General features: G+C 38.3%; 1 protein-coding gene across 1 annotated transcript in view; it reads left to right on the top strand.

Moving 5' to 3' along the window:
- notch1a (notch receptor 1a) overlaps positions 1–13,865 on the top strand; it is a 34,383-nt gene that overhangs the window by 12,818 nt on the left and 7,700 nt on the right. Inside the window, exons 7-24 of the mRNA XM_039679214.2 lie at positions 900–1,055; positions 1,143–1,328; positions 1,404–1,517; positions 1,623–1,736; positions 3,756–3,989; positions 4,078–4,188; positions 6,282–6,620; positions 7,510–7,623; positions 8,394–8,513; positions 8,599–8,751; positions 9,263–9,491; positions 9,673–9,874; positions 10,029–10,182; positions 11,155–11,339; positions 11,569–11,701; positions 11,799–12,056; positions 12,502–12,614; positions 12,749–13,320. Coding sequence (XP_039535148.2) covers positions 900–1,055; positions 1,143–1,328; positions 1,404–1,517; positions 1,623–1,736; positions 3,756–3,989; positions 4,078–4,188; positions 6,282–6,620; positions 7,510–7,623; positions 8,394–8,513; positions 8,599–8,751; positions 9,263–9,491; positions 9,673–9,874; positions 10,029–10,182; positions 11,155–11,339; positions 11,569–11,701; positions 11,799–12,056; positions 12,502–12,614; positions 12,749–13,320 — 3,487 coding nt within the window. The remainder of the gene's footprint in view (positions 1–899; positions 1,056–1,142; positions 1,329–1,403; positions 1,518–1,622; positions 1,737–3,755; positions 3,990–4,077; positions 4,189–6,281; positions 6,621–7,509; positions 7,624–8,393; positions 8,514–8,598; positions 8,752–9,262; positions 9,492–9,672; positions 9,875–10,028; positions 10,183–11,154; positions 11,340–11,568; positions 11,702–11,798; positions 12,057–12,501; positions 12,615–12,748; positions 13,321–13,865) is intronic.

Below are 13,865 nucleotides of genomic sequence, written 5' to 3'. Positions count from 1 at the left end.
CATCTCAGTCTGAATTAATTTTGATATTTAACTGGCACCTATATATAAATCGCAGGACCAGCCAAACAATGTAAAAAAGTGCGACTTATAGTCCGGAAAATACGGTAATCTGTGTTCACAGTTCACACTTCCGCTGAGCCGTTTTCTTATGAAACGGCTTCACAAACAGTCTTTTCAATGATACAGTATCATTATTTCTGTATTACAAATATACTTATCACAGAATCACATGTTAACACTGATGGTAGCGATCAAAATAGAGCTAATCACCATTTGAATTTAACATGCCGCTTCAAATAACAATTGTGTTGATTACATTATCTGACTGTGAAAAATGTATTTATTGAATCATTCATTCAAGATTCAAGAAATTTGTTCAAAAACACTGATTCATTCAGTAATGAAACAACTGAAGTATTTAGGAGTCAGTCATTGAATCATTCAATCAAGAGATTCGTTCAAAAACCCTGATTCATTTAGTTATGAAACAAGTGGAGTATTTAGGAGTGAGTCATTGAATCATTCATCCTAACCATTTTTTTTCAATATTCATTCAAATTATAATTAAACATTTTTTTAAATAGACTGCAGCAGTTATTATGTAAGAACCTCTAGTAATTTACATGTTATTTTATTTACACTAGTTGTCTGTTCAGAGTCATTTTGAAACAAGGAAATTTTGATTCTCAATTTATCTAGAATCGTGCCGCTCTACTTATAGTTTATTATTATCTTGAATTAGCTTTTATTTGTTTAAATTTGACTATTTATGTACTGTTATATTTACTGGTATTTATTATATTAAGTTTTCAGATTTAAGATTTCATTTTATTTTATTTCCGTGGCCCAAATTGGTCTTCAATAGTTTTAGCTAACAATGACAACACTGTTACCCACAGGTCTTCTGTGTCACCTGGATGATGCCTGCATCAGTAACCCATGTCAGAAGGGCTCAAACTGCGACACCAACCCGGTGAGTGGAAAAGCCATCTGCACCTGTCCGCCCGGATACACGGGATCAGCCTGCAACCAAGACATTGATGAGTGCTCGCTCGGTAAGAATCACACATGATTGTGTAGAAAGAATTTGAAATGCTGTACGATTTTTCGCATCACAATAATGTTTGATTGATGCATTTTAGGTGCAAACCCATGCGAGCATGGCGGACGGTGTCTCAACACTAAAGGCTCCTTCCAGTGCAAGTGTCTCCAAGGCTATGAAGGCCCGCGCTGTGAAATGGACGTTAATGAGTGCAAGTCAAACCCCTGCCAGAACGACGCCACATGCCTCGACCAAATTGGTGGATTCCATTGTATCTGCATGCCAGGTATGCGTCTTTTAACATGTACCTGCATCAAAAGCACATCACCGCTGTTGTCTGACTGATTGTTTTGATGTATAGGTTACGAGGGAGTGTTTTGTCAAATAAACGCCGACGACTGTGCATCACAGCCTTGCCTCAATAACGGAAAATGCATCGACAAGATCAACTCGTTCCACTGCGACTGCCCCAAAGGTAACTTCACAATTTTTCGAGATCTGATCATAAGAATTAGCCATCATGATGTGCATTGTAGTCGATCAATCAAAACAAACAAGGCATGTATTTATTTCTCTGCAGGGTTCTCTGGGAATTTATGTCAGGTGGATGTGGATGAGTGCGCCAGCACACCGTGTAAAAACGGCGCTAAGTGCACAGACGGACCAAACAAATACACCTGCGAATGCACTCCAGGTATGCCTTTTCCAGGTCTTATTCTGTATATATTGTAGCGGTCCCATTTATAATGTGAGATATGATATTTTCACCAAAAGCCTTTTACATCTGTTTTATATTAAAATATTTCACTCATTTCTGATCCTTTAGAATTAAAGTCTGTTTTTTGCAATTGTATTTTATGATTTGAACAGTGTATGTAAATTACCTGTATTATGATTGGATAACTTCTTTCGAATAGGAAATGAGTCACTGCCAACATATAAATATGGAACGATGGTTGTGATGTTTTCATGCAACATCTTTCTGACCCTTAGAATTAAGGCCCTTGCACACTCAGTCCAAAATGCACGTCCGAAATTTTTGCACGTTAAAGGAAATAGGCTCATTTTACCAAAATTTTTTTTTTGGAAATAGGCTCATTTTACCTCTCCCCCAGAGTTAAACAGTTGGGTTTTACCGTTTTCGAATGTATTCAGCCGATTTTTTGATATTTAGAAGAATATCAGTAACCAGACAGTTTCTGGTCTCATTGATTTCCATAGTAGGAAAAAAATATATACTATGGAAGTCAATGAGACCAGAAACTCTGTAGTTACGGATATTCTTCTAAATATCAAAAAATCGGCTCAATACATTCGAAAACGGTAAAACCCAACTGTTTAACTCTGGGGGAGTGGTAAAATGAGCCTATTTCCAAAAAAAGTGGAGTATCCCTTTAAAAAATAAATACGACCTTACGTTATGTCAATCACTCTTGCACACTGCCTCTGAAACTTTCGTCCATCATAAAAAAAATCGAATCGGGTTCGATTTTCTGCATTTTTCGCATCCGTAACAAGCAGTTTGAATGGTGTTTTGACAATTCAGAGCCACCGAATCACAAATACGAAAAAAATGCATCCGAAAAGTTCGGACTCAGTGTGCAAGGGCCTTTAGGCAGTCTTTTTTTTTATAACTGTTGCTGCGTCCGAAATCGAATACTTCCCTACTATATAGTATGCAAAAAACTACGTCAACAGTACGGCTTCTACTGAGATTCTGAAGGACGCATTTGATAGACATTTTATTGTCCCATGAGGCCTCGGGATATGGAGGCAGAATAGTCTCAATTTATAATTGTCAGTGACGTGACGTGTGGCTTCAGTTGCGTTGCTTCGCTGCCGTTCACAACTCCTCTCCCGACATGGAGGCAAAATTATAAAAGAAATGAATCAATCAACTGCACCTCTGCTCAGCCATGAACTGTGGTCGAAAGCTGATGACGTAACATGCAGGTACGCCCGCCCTCACGTGATACTGATTGATCGATTGATAAGCTTAAATCTGATTGGCTAAAGGGTACGACTGATCTGTGTAGGAGGAGAACGCTGCCAGGAAAGTCTCAAAAACACACACACACACACAAATCCAAGGTGATTGATTGACACTTGAATGACGATTTGCACATTCAAGGATAAACTCGTTTTTGTGCACAGTTGTATATCTATGAATTGTGTTTTGCATTTGTGAAATGTATTTTATGAATATATAATTTTTATTTTGCGCATGTGAACTGCTTTTTGTGAATTTTATATATATATATATATATATATATATATATATTTATTTATTACGTACGTGAATTCTTTTTGTGTACGTGAATTAGGATTCATGCATGTGAGATTGTCTACGCATGTGTGAATCATCTTTTTTGTGTGAATTATAATTGAGACTTTTCCGCCTCCATATTGGGAGAGGAGTTGTGATTGTGAATGGCAGTGAAGCAACGCAACTGAAGGCGTATGTCACATGACAGGGATGTAATGGCGGATGTAGTGCATCCAAATTTCATTCATACTACACATGTATACTATAGAACATACTCTTTTATTGGTCACAAAGTTTCAAACTAAATGTAATACCCAATATATATATTATACGATTTCAGACAAAATTCCATATGCAAATGACCTGTGTTATGATTGGCTGTCCTCTTAGAATAGGAAATGAGGGTCACTGGCAAAGATCTAAATGCAGAATGTGTGTGTTCTGCAGGTTTTTCTGGTGCTCACTGCGAGTTGGATATCAACGAGTGTGTGTCGAGCCCTTGTCATTACGGCGTGTGTAGGGATGGCGTGGCCTCTTTCACCTGTGATTGTCGCCCTGGATATACCGGCCGCCTGTGTGAGACCAACATAAACGAGTGCTTAAGCCAACCGTGCCGAAACGGAGGCACCTGTCAGGATAGAGAGAACTCGTACACCTGTACCTGCCCTAAAGGAACCACAGGTAACACATGCACACACATAAAAACCCTTGTGAAGTATGATGATGAGTACATGATGACCCATTTATCATGTTGTGATTATGACCGCAGGTGTGAATTGCGAGATAAACATTGACGACTGCAAGAGTAAACCATGTGACTATGGAAAGTGCATCGACAAGATCAACGGCTACGAGTGTGTGTGCGAACCCGGATACACAGGTGAGACAGGGCAGCATCTGTGTATGTGTGTGAGAACAGGTGGCTAGCGAAGTGCAGAGCTTGTGTATCAGATAACCGATATGCCTTAGGACAGAGACTGACTTTCCCAACTGGGAAACACACAGGTGTACTTTACATTAATGCTTCGGCCTGACTGATCATCACAAGAGTGACCCTTTTTATGTTGTGTTTAAGGAGAAAGGTACAATAGCCTTTGCTAAACCGTGAATATAGTCATGGCTAAAGGGCGGCCAACATACAAACATTAAGGACACAATCACATTTTTACCCTATCTCTAACTTTAGGAAATGAGACTTTGCCAATCTCATTTATTTTATTTAGGGCTGATGTTGCCCACAATGTTTTTTTTTTCCTCGTAAAAAGTTTTCCGACCTCAATTTAACAACTTTTTCTTCTATAATAGTATAATAATAATAGTAATAACAGTTTTTATATCCATGAATGTAAAAGTTAAAAAATACTTAATTTAGCTAGATGCTAATACTTACATGCAAATAGTATGTGGAGGAAACAAAAACACATTTTTTAAATGTTGTAGATTGTCAAATACTGTCAAACAAAAGAACATTAAGGACACAAACTGCCATTGCAACTTTAATTTATTAAGGGCTGATGCTGATATTGCCTACAATCGTTTGTTCCATACAAGGAGAGGACGGTTCACTTTTCAACCTCAAATGTTCTACTTTTTCCTACTAAAACAGCTTTGAATGCAAAGCTAAAAAAGCATGATCTCCCATTTCATGCTGCTTTTTGTGTATATAAAATATTAAGCATGGCCTCAAAGGCCTTATTGCTTTCTACATAATAAAAATGAATTAAAACCATCCCTGAAATGTAAACCAAGGTTAATGTTTAGCAGTCTGTGTGTGTTGCACGGTACCTAGGTGAACAGATGTCCTTTAGCATCAGTGAACAGTTTGAGCAGTGCTATATGTATTATACCAAGTGTTACACTCAGTATAGTGTGTTTGTGAGAGAGAAACTGCAATAAAGTCCCATTGTTGTTAGAGAATCAAACAGTTACCCATTACCCTACAGAGGAGGGTTGTGTGTGTGTGTGTGTGTGTGTGTGTGTGTGTGTGTGTGTGTGTGTGTGTGTGTGTGTGTGTGTTGACGGGGTAATTGTTGTTCGGCCGTGTGTGAAATAGGGTCTGTCCTTTTGTATCTGCGAACAGTCCTCTGTAGGACCAGCCCTCCCCCCAGCGAGTGTGTGAGGGGTGTGTGAGCGGGTCTGAAAGATGGAAAGAAAGGAGGAATGAAAGAGCACAAGAGGGTGGAGGAAATCCTTTGTGCATTTGCAGCAGGGCTGGAGATTTGGGATGGGGCCCACACACACACACAAAGGCAGACAAAAAACAAGAGGTCAACATGCATATGAGTCCCAAGCAAAATTCCTTTACTACTGAGTGTGGTTTTGTTTTTACATGCATTTTAACTTATTGATAGTTTTAAGGTTCAAACTTTTGGATAGATCACTGTAAGAGTCTTTGGAGGGCATCATCTGATATACATATTCATAGGATTCATATGACATACATCTGATATCATATGAATGGCATTTAAGTTGTTTATTCATTCATATCATGAAGATAGTGTGGTATTCACCTTAGAAACTACTTGATATCAATTTAATCTCATTTACAGTCTTAAATTAGGTCACAAGTGGTTGTCTTTCAAGTTTCCTTAATTTCTCAGTTTCAGTTCTGCTGATCACTTGTGTATTTTGCAATATTTAGGTAAGAAAAATTTCTAGTGTTACAAAAGATTTTAAAAAAATATGATTCAGCCTGTTTTCAAAATTGATAATAATAATGAGAAATATTTCTTGAGCAGCAAATCAGCATATTAGAAGGATTTCTGAAGGATCATGTGACTCTAAAGACTGGAGTAATGATGCTGAAAATTCAGCTTTGATCAACTGAATATATTTTATAATAGAAAAGTTATTTTAAATGGTAATAATCCACTTTTTACGACCAAATCAAGTCCATTTTGTACTAATTCACACTGAAAGTTCAGTTTCGCTATTTATTTAAGTTATTTTAATACATATTGTTTTTCCTCACAGGCTCAATGTGTAACATCAACATTGACGACTGTGCGATAAACCCGTGTCATAACGGTGGCACCTGCATCGACGGGGTCAACACCTTCACCTGCCTCTGTCCGGAGGGTTTTCGAGACGCCACCTGCCTCTCTCAGCACAACGAGTGCTCCAGCAACCCCTGTATTCACGGCAACTGCCTGGACCAGATCAACAGCTACAGATGCATGTGCGAGGCTGGCTGGACGGGACGCAACTGCGACATCAACATCAACGAGTGTTTGTCCAACCCGTGTGTGAATGGAGGCACCTGTAAGGACATGACCAGCGGCTACGTGTGCACCTGCAGAGCTGGCTTCAGCGGTAAGACCACTGAAGAGTACCAATTCACATGCTATACTTCCTAAATAGTATACAAATGCATTAGAACTACTCTAGCATGACATCGAAGTGTGCATGCTTTTTTGGGGCTAATATTGCACACAATGCTTTGCATTAAGTTAGAGTTAGAGATGTGACAGTTCAGCCTTTTCTACTAACAATGGTATTGAATGCAAAGTCAAAACAGCAGTTTGTAGACGTTTGAACCTCAAAGTTTAGTAAGAAATCTTTAGATGATTAAAGGAGAACTAAACATCGGTACCTAGTCAACCGTTCTCTGAGATTTGTTTTCTTGATAATCGAATGTAAAGAGTTTTATCTCTAAAAACTATTTAGCGTATAATGCTAGTATATTATTTCTAAACTAGCGATTTCTTTTTACTTATTATATGCCCCATATACTAGCATTATATGCTAAAAAGTTTATAATATTGTATGCTTCGATTTTGTCACCATATCTTTGTAGTCTAAAATGTTATAAATAATACAATTAAATTAAAAGTAATATTATTTTAAATCATTTTAATATATTATTAAAATGGAATTTAAAGAAAATAAGCCACACACTTGTATACGTTTTCTGCTATCTATCTTTCTGTCGTTCAGACTGTCTACAATCTTTTCTGCTCTTTAAGAGTGAAAATTTTTCTACTAAAAATGCAGTTTTACTATATTAAATGCAAATCCGAAAAAGCGGTTATTAAAAAAATAAGGAATTTAAACAAATTATATTACACAATTGTATAACCTAGAATTTACAAGAAATAATATTGGAACACTACACACTTAAAAGCATATTTTCTGACTTTTGTACTTTTATTTCTGAATTTCGAGTGTATAATGATTTACCGGGGTGATTTCTTGCGTTTAGGTCCCAACTGCCAGACTAACATTAACGAGTGTGCATCCAACCCCTGCCTGAACCAGGGCTCCTGTATCGACGATGTGGCCGGATTCAAGTGCAACTGCATGTTGCCTTACACAGGTACAAACACACACAAACTTGTGCTCTGCTGAACTATTTGCCCCCCAACACCCATTGTGCAGCCGTTTTCTTTTATGAAACGGCAAACTTTGCAGAGGTGTGCATTTAAATATCTGGGGATGTGAAATAACACCACTGTGTCGAGGGTGGCTACTCAAATAGGTCTATTTCCTGTTTGGCCTCTTCCTGTTTCCTGTTGAGGCAAAGAATTGACAATAGAAGGAAACTCCAAGTGACTTCCTGCTATGGCTGGTCACAGTGGAAACAGATAAGGAAGTGCCTGCAGGAACTGAGCTGGAAAAATGAGGCAATAGAAGAGCAAGACTGGAAAAACAAAGAAAGATTAAATTCTGTGCTGAATCTACAGGTTATTTTCTTATGTTCTGCACTTGTTTCTGAGGGGAAAACCTGCAAGATTAGTCTAAACATGGTCAAATGTTTACTACACTTTTATTTGCAGAAGGACACATATTCAAATTATCTTAAATATTTAATAATTGAGAATTTCAAGGATAATCAATGTGCCTTTTACTGTATCATTACCATATTTTAATATTATTTATGCTATTATAGTTTTTTTCTAATATTTAGAAGTTTTTATTTGTTATTTATTAATTTTATTTTATTTTAATACTTCAGCTTAAATTAAACAAAATTGATTTGCCTTGGCCACTGAAATGAATTAGTTGACATTTTTTTTTAACCATAATACCCCTGACCTATATGTATCTTTTGCATCCATTTTGACAATTTCTCGATGTGTGTTTCAGGCGAGGTGTGTGAGAACATTTTGGCTCCCTGTGCGCAGCGTCCTTGTAAGAACGGAGGCACGTGTCGCGAATCTGAGGATTTTCTTAGTTTCTCCTGTGCTTGTCCTGCTGGATGGCAAGGTAAGTGTGTGTGTGCGAATTTGTTTGAGTTTCATGCTCTCTATATGAGCCTCATCATCATCATCACAACACTCTCGCTACACAGGTCAGACTTGTGAGGTGGACATTAACGAGTGTGTGAGGAATCCTTGCACTAACGGAGGTGTGTGTGAGAACCTGCGCGGTGGATACCAGTGCCGCTGCAACCCCGGATTCACCGGAGATCTGTGCGAGAACGACATTGACGACTGTGCACCAAGTAAGAAATGGACAAACACAGACAGCATTTTTGGTCACATCATAGTTTACGGTGCCCTTTAATCCTGCCTATATAGACAACCTGCTAGGTTTTCAAATGGCCATTGTTTGAAACTTCAACCACACTACAATGACATTCAATATTATATGTGGTTTTGACACCTTATTATGTTTTATGCTCTGTCATTGCATCTCAGTTTAATGTGCATGACAAAAACTGAACAATTTGTACATTATATTTATGGGCATCATAAAACATTAGACGGTGATGCTCGATAAACATTAGTGATGCCCTATAATAATGTGTATGCAGCTTGCTAGGCTTCTGAACTCTTCTGAACTTTAAGCACCACTATAATTACATGCAAAACTGCTATGTGGTTTTGAAATCAGTCTTCATGATGTTTTATTTCCAAAACTTTGAATAATTTGTGGTAACTACTTGATAAACAAGAGTAAATGTTATGATAAGCCTGAATGCGTCAGTAATTGTAATTTATTTCCTCTCTCAGATCCGTGCAGTAACGGCGGTGTGTGTCAGGACCGTGTGAACGGCTTTATGTGTGTGTGTTTGGCTGGTTTCCGTGGGGAGCGCTGTGCAGAGGACATAGACGAGTGTGTGAGCGCCCCCTGTCGCAACGGAGGGAACTGCACCGACTGTGTCAACAGCTACACCTGCAGCTGCCCTGTAGGATTCAGCGGCATCAACTGTGAGATCAACACACCGGACTGCACCGAGAGGTAGACGCTCCTTATTTCAGCATACTGCCAAAAGTTGTGACGTTTTTACATAAAAATCACATAACAGATGATTCAGAGTGGACATCACTTGCTGCATTTAAATGCATTTTAAATTAATTTCATTTTATTTTTTAAATTAAAATGCAATGTGATTTAAATTTGTGTTGTTTCTTCTCTACAGCTCATGTTTTAATGGTGGAACATGTGTGGATGGCATAAACTCGTTCTCATGCGTGTGTTTGCCCGGATTCACCGGGAATTACTGCCAGCATGACGTTAACGAGTGCGATTCGCGGCCGTGCCAAAATGGAGGCACCTGTCAGGACGGATACGGCACCTACAAATGCACCTGCCCACAAGGATACACCGGACTCAACTGCCAGGTACACAAACACGCTTGTATACATATACACACACACCCACCCACATATATATATATATATATATATATATATATATATATATATATATATATATAATGGCATATTTTCATGATATAGATATTTCACATGTTTTATCTACTAATGTGTGTTTTAGAGTCTGGTGCGCTGGTGTGACTCGTCTCCCTGTAAGAACGGTGGCTCATGTTGGCAGCAGGGGGCGTCTTTTACCTGCCAGTGTGCCAGTGGCTGGACGGGCATCTACTGCGACGTCCCCAGTGTCAGCTGTGAGGTTGCTGCCAAGCAGCAAGGTAACAATCATGGCTAAATAGACTACTTCTCTACTAAACATTTCAAACTTAATGGTAACACATTAAAATAAGGTTCATTAGTTAACATTAGTTAACTACATTAGTTAACATGTACTAAGAATGAACAATACTTCTTCAGCATTTATTAATCTTAGTTAATATTAAATCCAACATTTACTTATACGTTATTAAAATCAAAGGTTGTATTAGTTAACATTAGTTAATGCACTGTGAACTAACATGAACACACAATAAACAGCTGTATTTATATTAACTAACATTAACAAAGATTAACAAACACTGTAACTAATGCATTGCTCGTCGTTTGTTCATGTTAGTTAATGCATTTACTAATGTTAACTAATGAACCTTATTGGAAAGTGTTACCAACTTAATAGGCACAAAATAAAAAAAAAATATTTTATGAAAAAAAAGAAAGAAATATATAAAATTATAAATTATATATTATATAAAATTAAATTATATAAAATATATTAAAATTTAAATTTTAGAGTTAATGTAATGCATAAAATAGTAATGTTACACTTTACCAAAATTAGTCATTTCTGACCCTGAAAAAAAAAAATCATTAAAAAAAGTTGAACAATTGTAATGGTTACCCTGCATGTCATGTGACTATCCACCAACATCAGAGAACCATAAACATGCAAATGTGTTGATAAATTATTGCAATTGTTGAAATATAAACTTCAGGGGTACTTCAAGTAAAATATTTTAAGAGTTCTGCTGACAGTAAGGTTAGGGAATCCCCGTTTTAAATTATTTACAATTTTAGATGGTAAATTTGAATATTTCTAAACCAAAATTATTACATTTTGTATTTTCTGAACTGGTTAGTGCATTTTCTTTCCCCCTAGCAATTTAAACAAGCAGCCGATTACGGTCCAAAAAACCCTTGTTTACCTCATTAAAAGTTGCACATATTAAACTAGCGGTCTCTCTCTTTCTCAGGAGTGTCTGTGGTCGTTCTGTGTCGTAATGCGGGTCAGTGTGTTGACGTCGGTAACACACACCTGTGCAGATGTCAAGCCGGATACACGGGCAGCTACTGTCAGGACCAGGTGGATGAGTGCAAGCCGAACCCCTGCCAGAACGGAGCCACCTGCACCGACTACCTGGGAGGATACAGCTGTGAGGTACGAAAACATGCACACGCCTGTGCGATCGCACATGTACACTGACATGCACTTCATTTATATGAGATGGATAGACCGACAGATGGATGAATGGATATTTATTGACAGAAATTCAAATACGTTGTATAATGTGCATGTTAAACTAACTGTCTTTTTCTCTGGAGTGTATGTTGGGTTAAAAAAACTGCTCATCATTTATACAAGTCTAATGTCTGTTTCTCTATTTCAGTGCGTTCCTGGATATCACGGGGTCAACTGCAGCAAGGAGATAAACGAGTGTCTGTCTCAACCCTGCCAGAACGGAGGAACCTGCATCGACCTCATAAACACGTACAAATGTTCCTGCCCACGGGGAACGCAAGGTATGCGCACATTCACACGCTCACTGACGCTGGATCCATCACTTAATATTTCAGTTAGTGAATTGTTTCGATTTGTTTTCTCTGCCCGTGTTTGCAGGCGTTCACTGTGAGATTGACATCGATGACTGTTCCCCAGCCGTGGATCCGTTAACCGGCGAGTCGCGGTGTTTTAACGGTGGCCGGTGCGTGGATCGCACAGGCGGTTACGGCTGCGCGTGTCCGGCCGGTTTTGTTGGCGAGCGGTGCGAAGGAGACGTCAATGAGTGCTTGTCTGACCCCTGTGACCCCAACGGATCCTACAACTGCGTACAACTCACCAATGACTTCCGCTGCGAGTGCCGTACAGGATACACCGGTGCGAACAGACATCTGACACACACCAGGGCATGAATGTTCACAAATGAAAACATTTGTCGTGAAAATAAGCATATATCATTGAAAATGACCAATATGAGTACAGTAAACATTAGATAATCTAGTGTTGGTGTGTCTCAAACAAGAAATGATCATACCGTTTTGTCTAAATGACAATTTCTCAAATGTATATTACTTATTAATGCAATCATTTTCTCATTGTAAAACATTAATGGAAAGAAAACACAATCTAGACACATTTATTAATATATACTGAGTATACTTCTAATTATACTATAGGCGCAATTTAAAATGTGAACATTTTATTTGTTTCTTAGCATAAATTAAATTGTACTCCACAAATATTTAGTTGTTTATTGCATTTCGAAGGTGAAATATGACCCAGAGCATTTTGTGAACTTTGTTTTGTTTTTTTTAATTCACAGGAAAGCGCTGTGAAACTGTGTTCAACGGATGCAAGGACACGCCATGCAAAAATGGAGGGACATGTGCTGTAGCCAGCAACACCAAACACGGATACATCTGCAAGTGCCAGCCGGTGAGTACAAAGAAGGATGATGCTGTTATTCAAACTTTCCTAACACCACATAAACACCCTTAGTGCTTGAGAGCTGTTTGGAGAGATGAATAGGACAAACACAACACACGTTCTAACCAGTGGTTCTCTCTCAGGGTTACTCTGGCTCCTCCTGCGAATATGACGCTCATTCCTGCGGCTCCCTGCGCTGTCGTAATGGTGCCACCTGCGTCTCCGGCCACCTGAGTCCTCGCTGTCTCTGTCCGCCGGGCTTCAGTGGGCACGAGTGCCAAACACGGATGGACTCTCCGTGCCTCACCAACCCCTGCTACAACGGGGGCACTTGCCAACCGATCAACGATGCTCCGTTCTACCGCTGTTCCTGCCCCGCCAACTTCAACGGACTCCTTTGCCACATCCTTGACTACTCCTTCAATGGAGGGCAGGGCCGGGACATCGCCCCGCCCCCGGAGGTGGAGATTAGATGTGAAGTCGCTCAGTGTGAAGGCAGGGGTGGAAATGCCATCTGCGACACGCAGTGTAACAACCACGCGTGTGGATGGGACGGCGGCGACTGCTCTCTGAATTTCGACGACCCGTGGCAGAACTGTAGCGCTGCCCTGCAGTGTTGGAGGTATTTCAACGACGGAAAATGCGATGAGCAGTGCGCCAATGCTGGCTGCCTGTATGATGGATTCGACTGCCAAAGCCTGGAGGGGCAATGCAAGTAAGTGAAAATGATTTTTTTAAAGTTTTTATTTATTTGATTTGATTTTTATATGATTTTTTTTTAATTAGTTTTATTTTTCACTGTTATTTGTTTAATCTTGAATTCTTTATTTTATTTTGTATATTTATTTATTTATTTATTTATTGTTAAGGACACATTTTAATATAAATTGTACAATCTTTTATTACCTGTGGAAAACTGTGCATTCTAATGGAAAACTCCTGATAAATGTAATGAAAATAATAATATAAAAAATCTAAAATCAAAAATGCATAGAGAGAAATCAAGCAAGTAACTGAAATTAATTTTATTTTTATTTACTTTAAAATTATTTATTTTATTTAAAATTTTTATTTTATTTTGGCTGTTTTATTTAATTTTTTTATTGCTTTATCGTTAAGGACCAATTTTATTATGAATTGTACAATCTTATATTGTACTGTGGAAAACAGTGCATCCGAATGGAAAAATCCTAATAAATGTAATGATAATAATAATTTTAAAAAATGCTAAAGTAAAACTGCATACAGAGGAGATCTGTG

This window comes from Pimephales promelas, chromosome 19 (assembly GCF_988280905.1).
Source record: "Pimephales promelas chromosome 19, fPimPro1.hap1.1, whole genome shotgun sequence".
In the NCBI taxonomy this organism is placed as follows: Eukaryota; Metazoa; Chordata; class Actinopteri; order Cypriniformes; family Leuciscidae; genus Pimephales; species Pimephales promelas.
The sequence above is the reverse complement of the archived record's forward strand: the minus strand, read 5'-3'. Positions and strand labels throughout refer to the sequence as shown.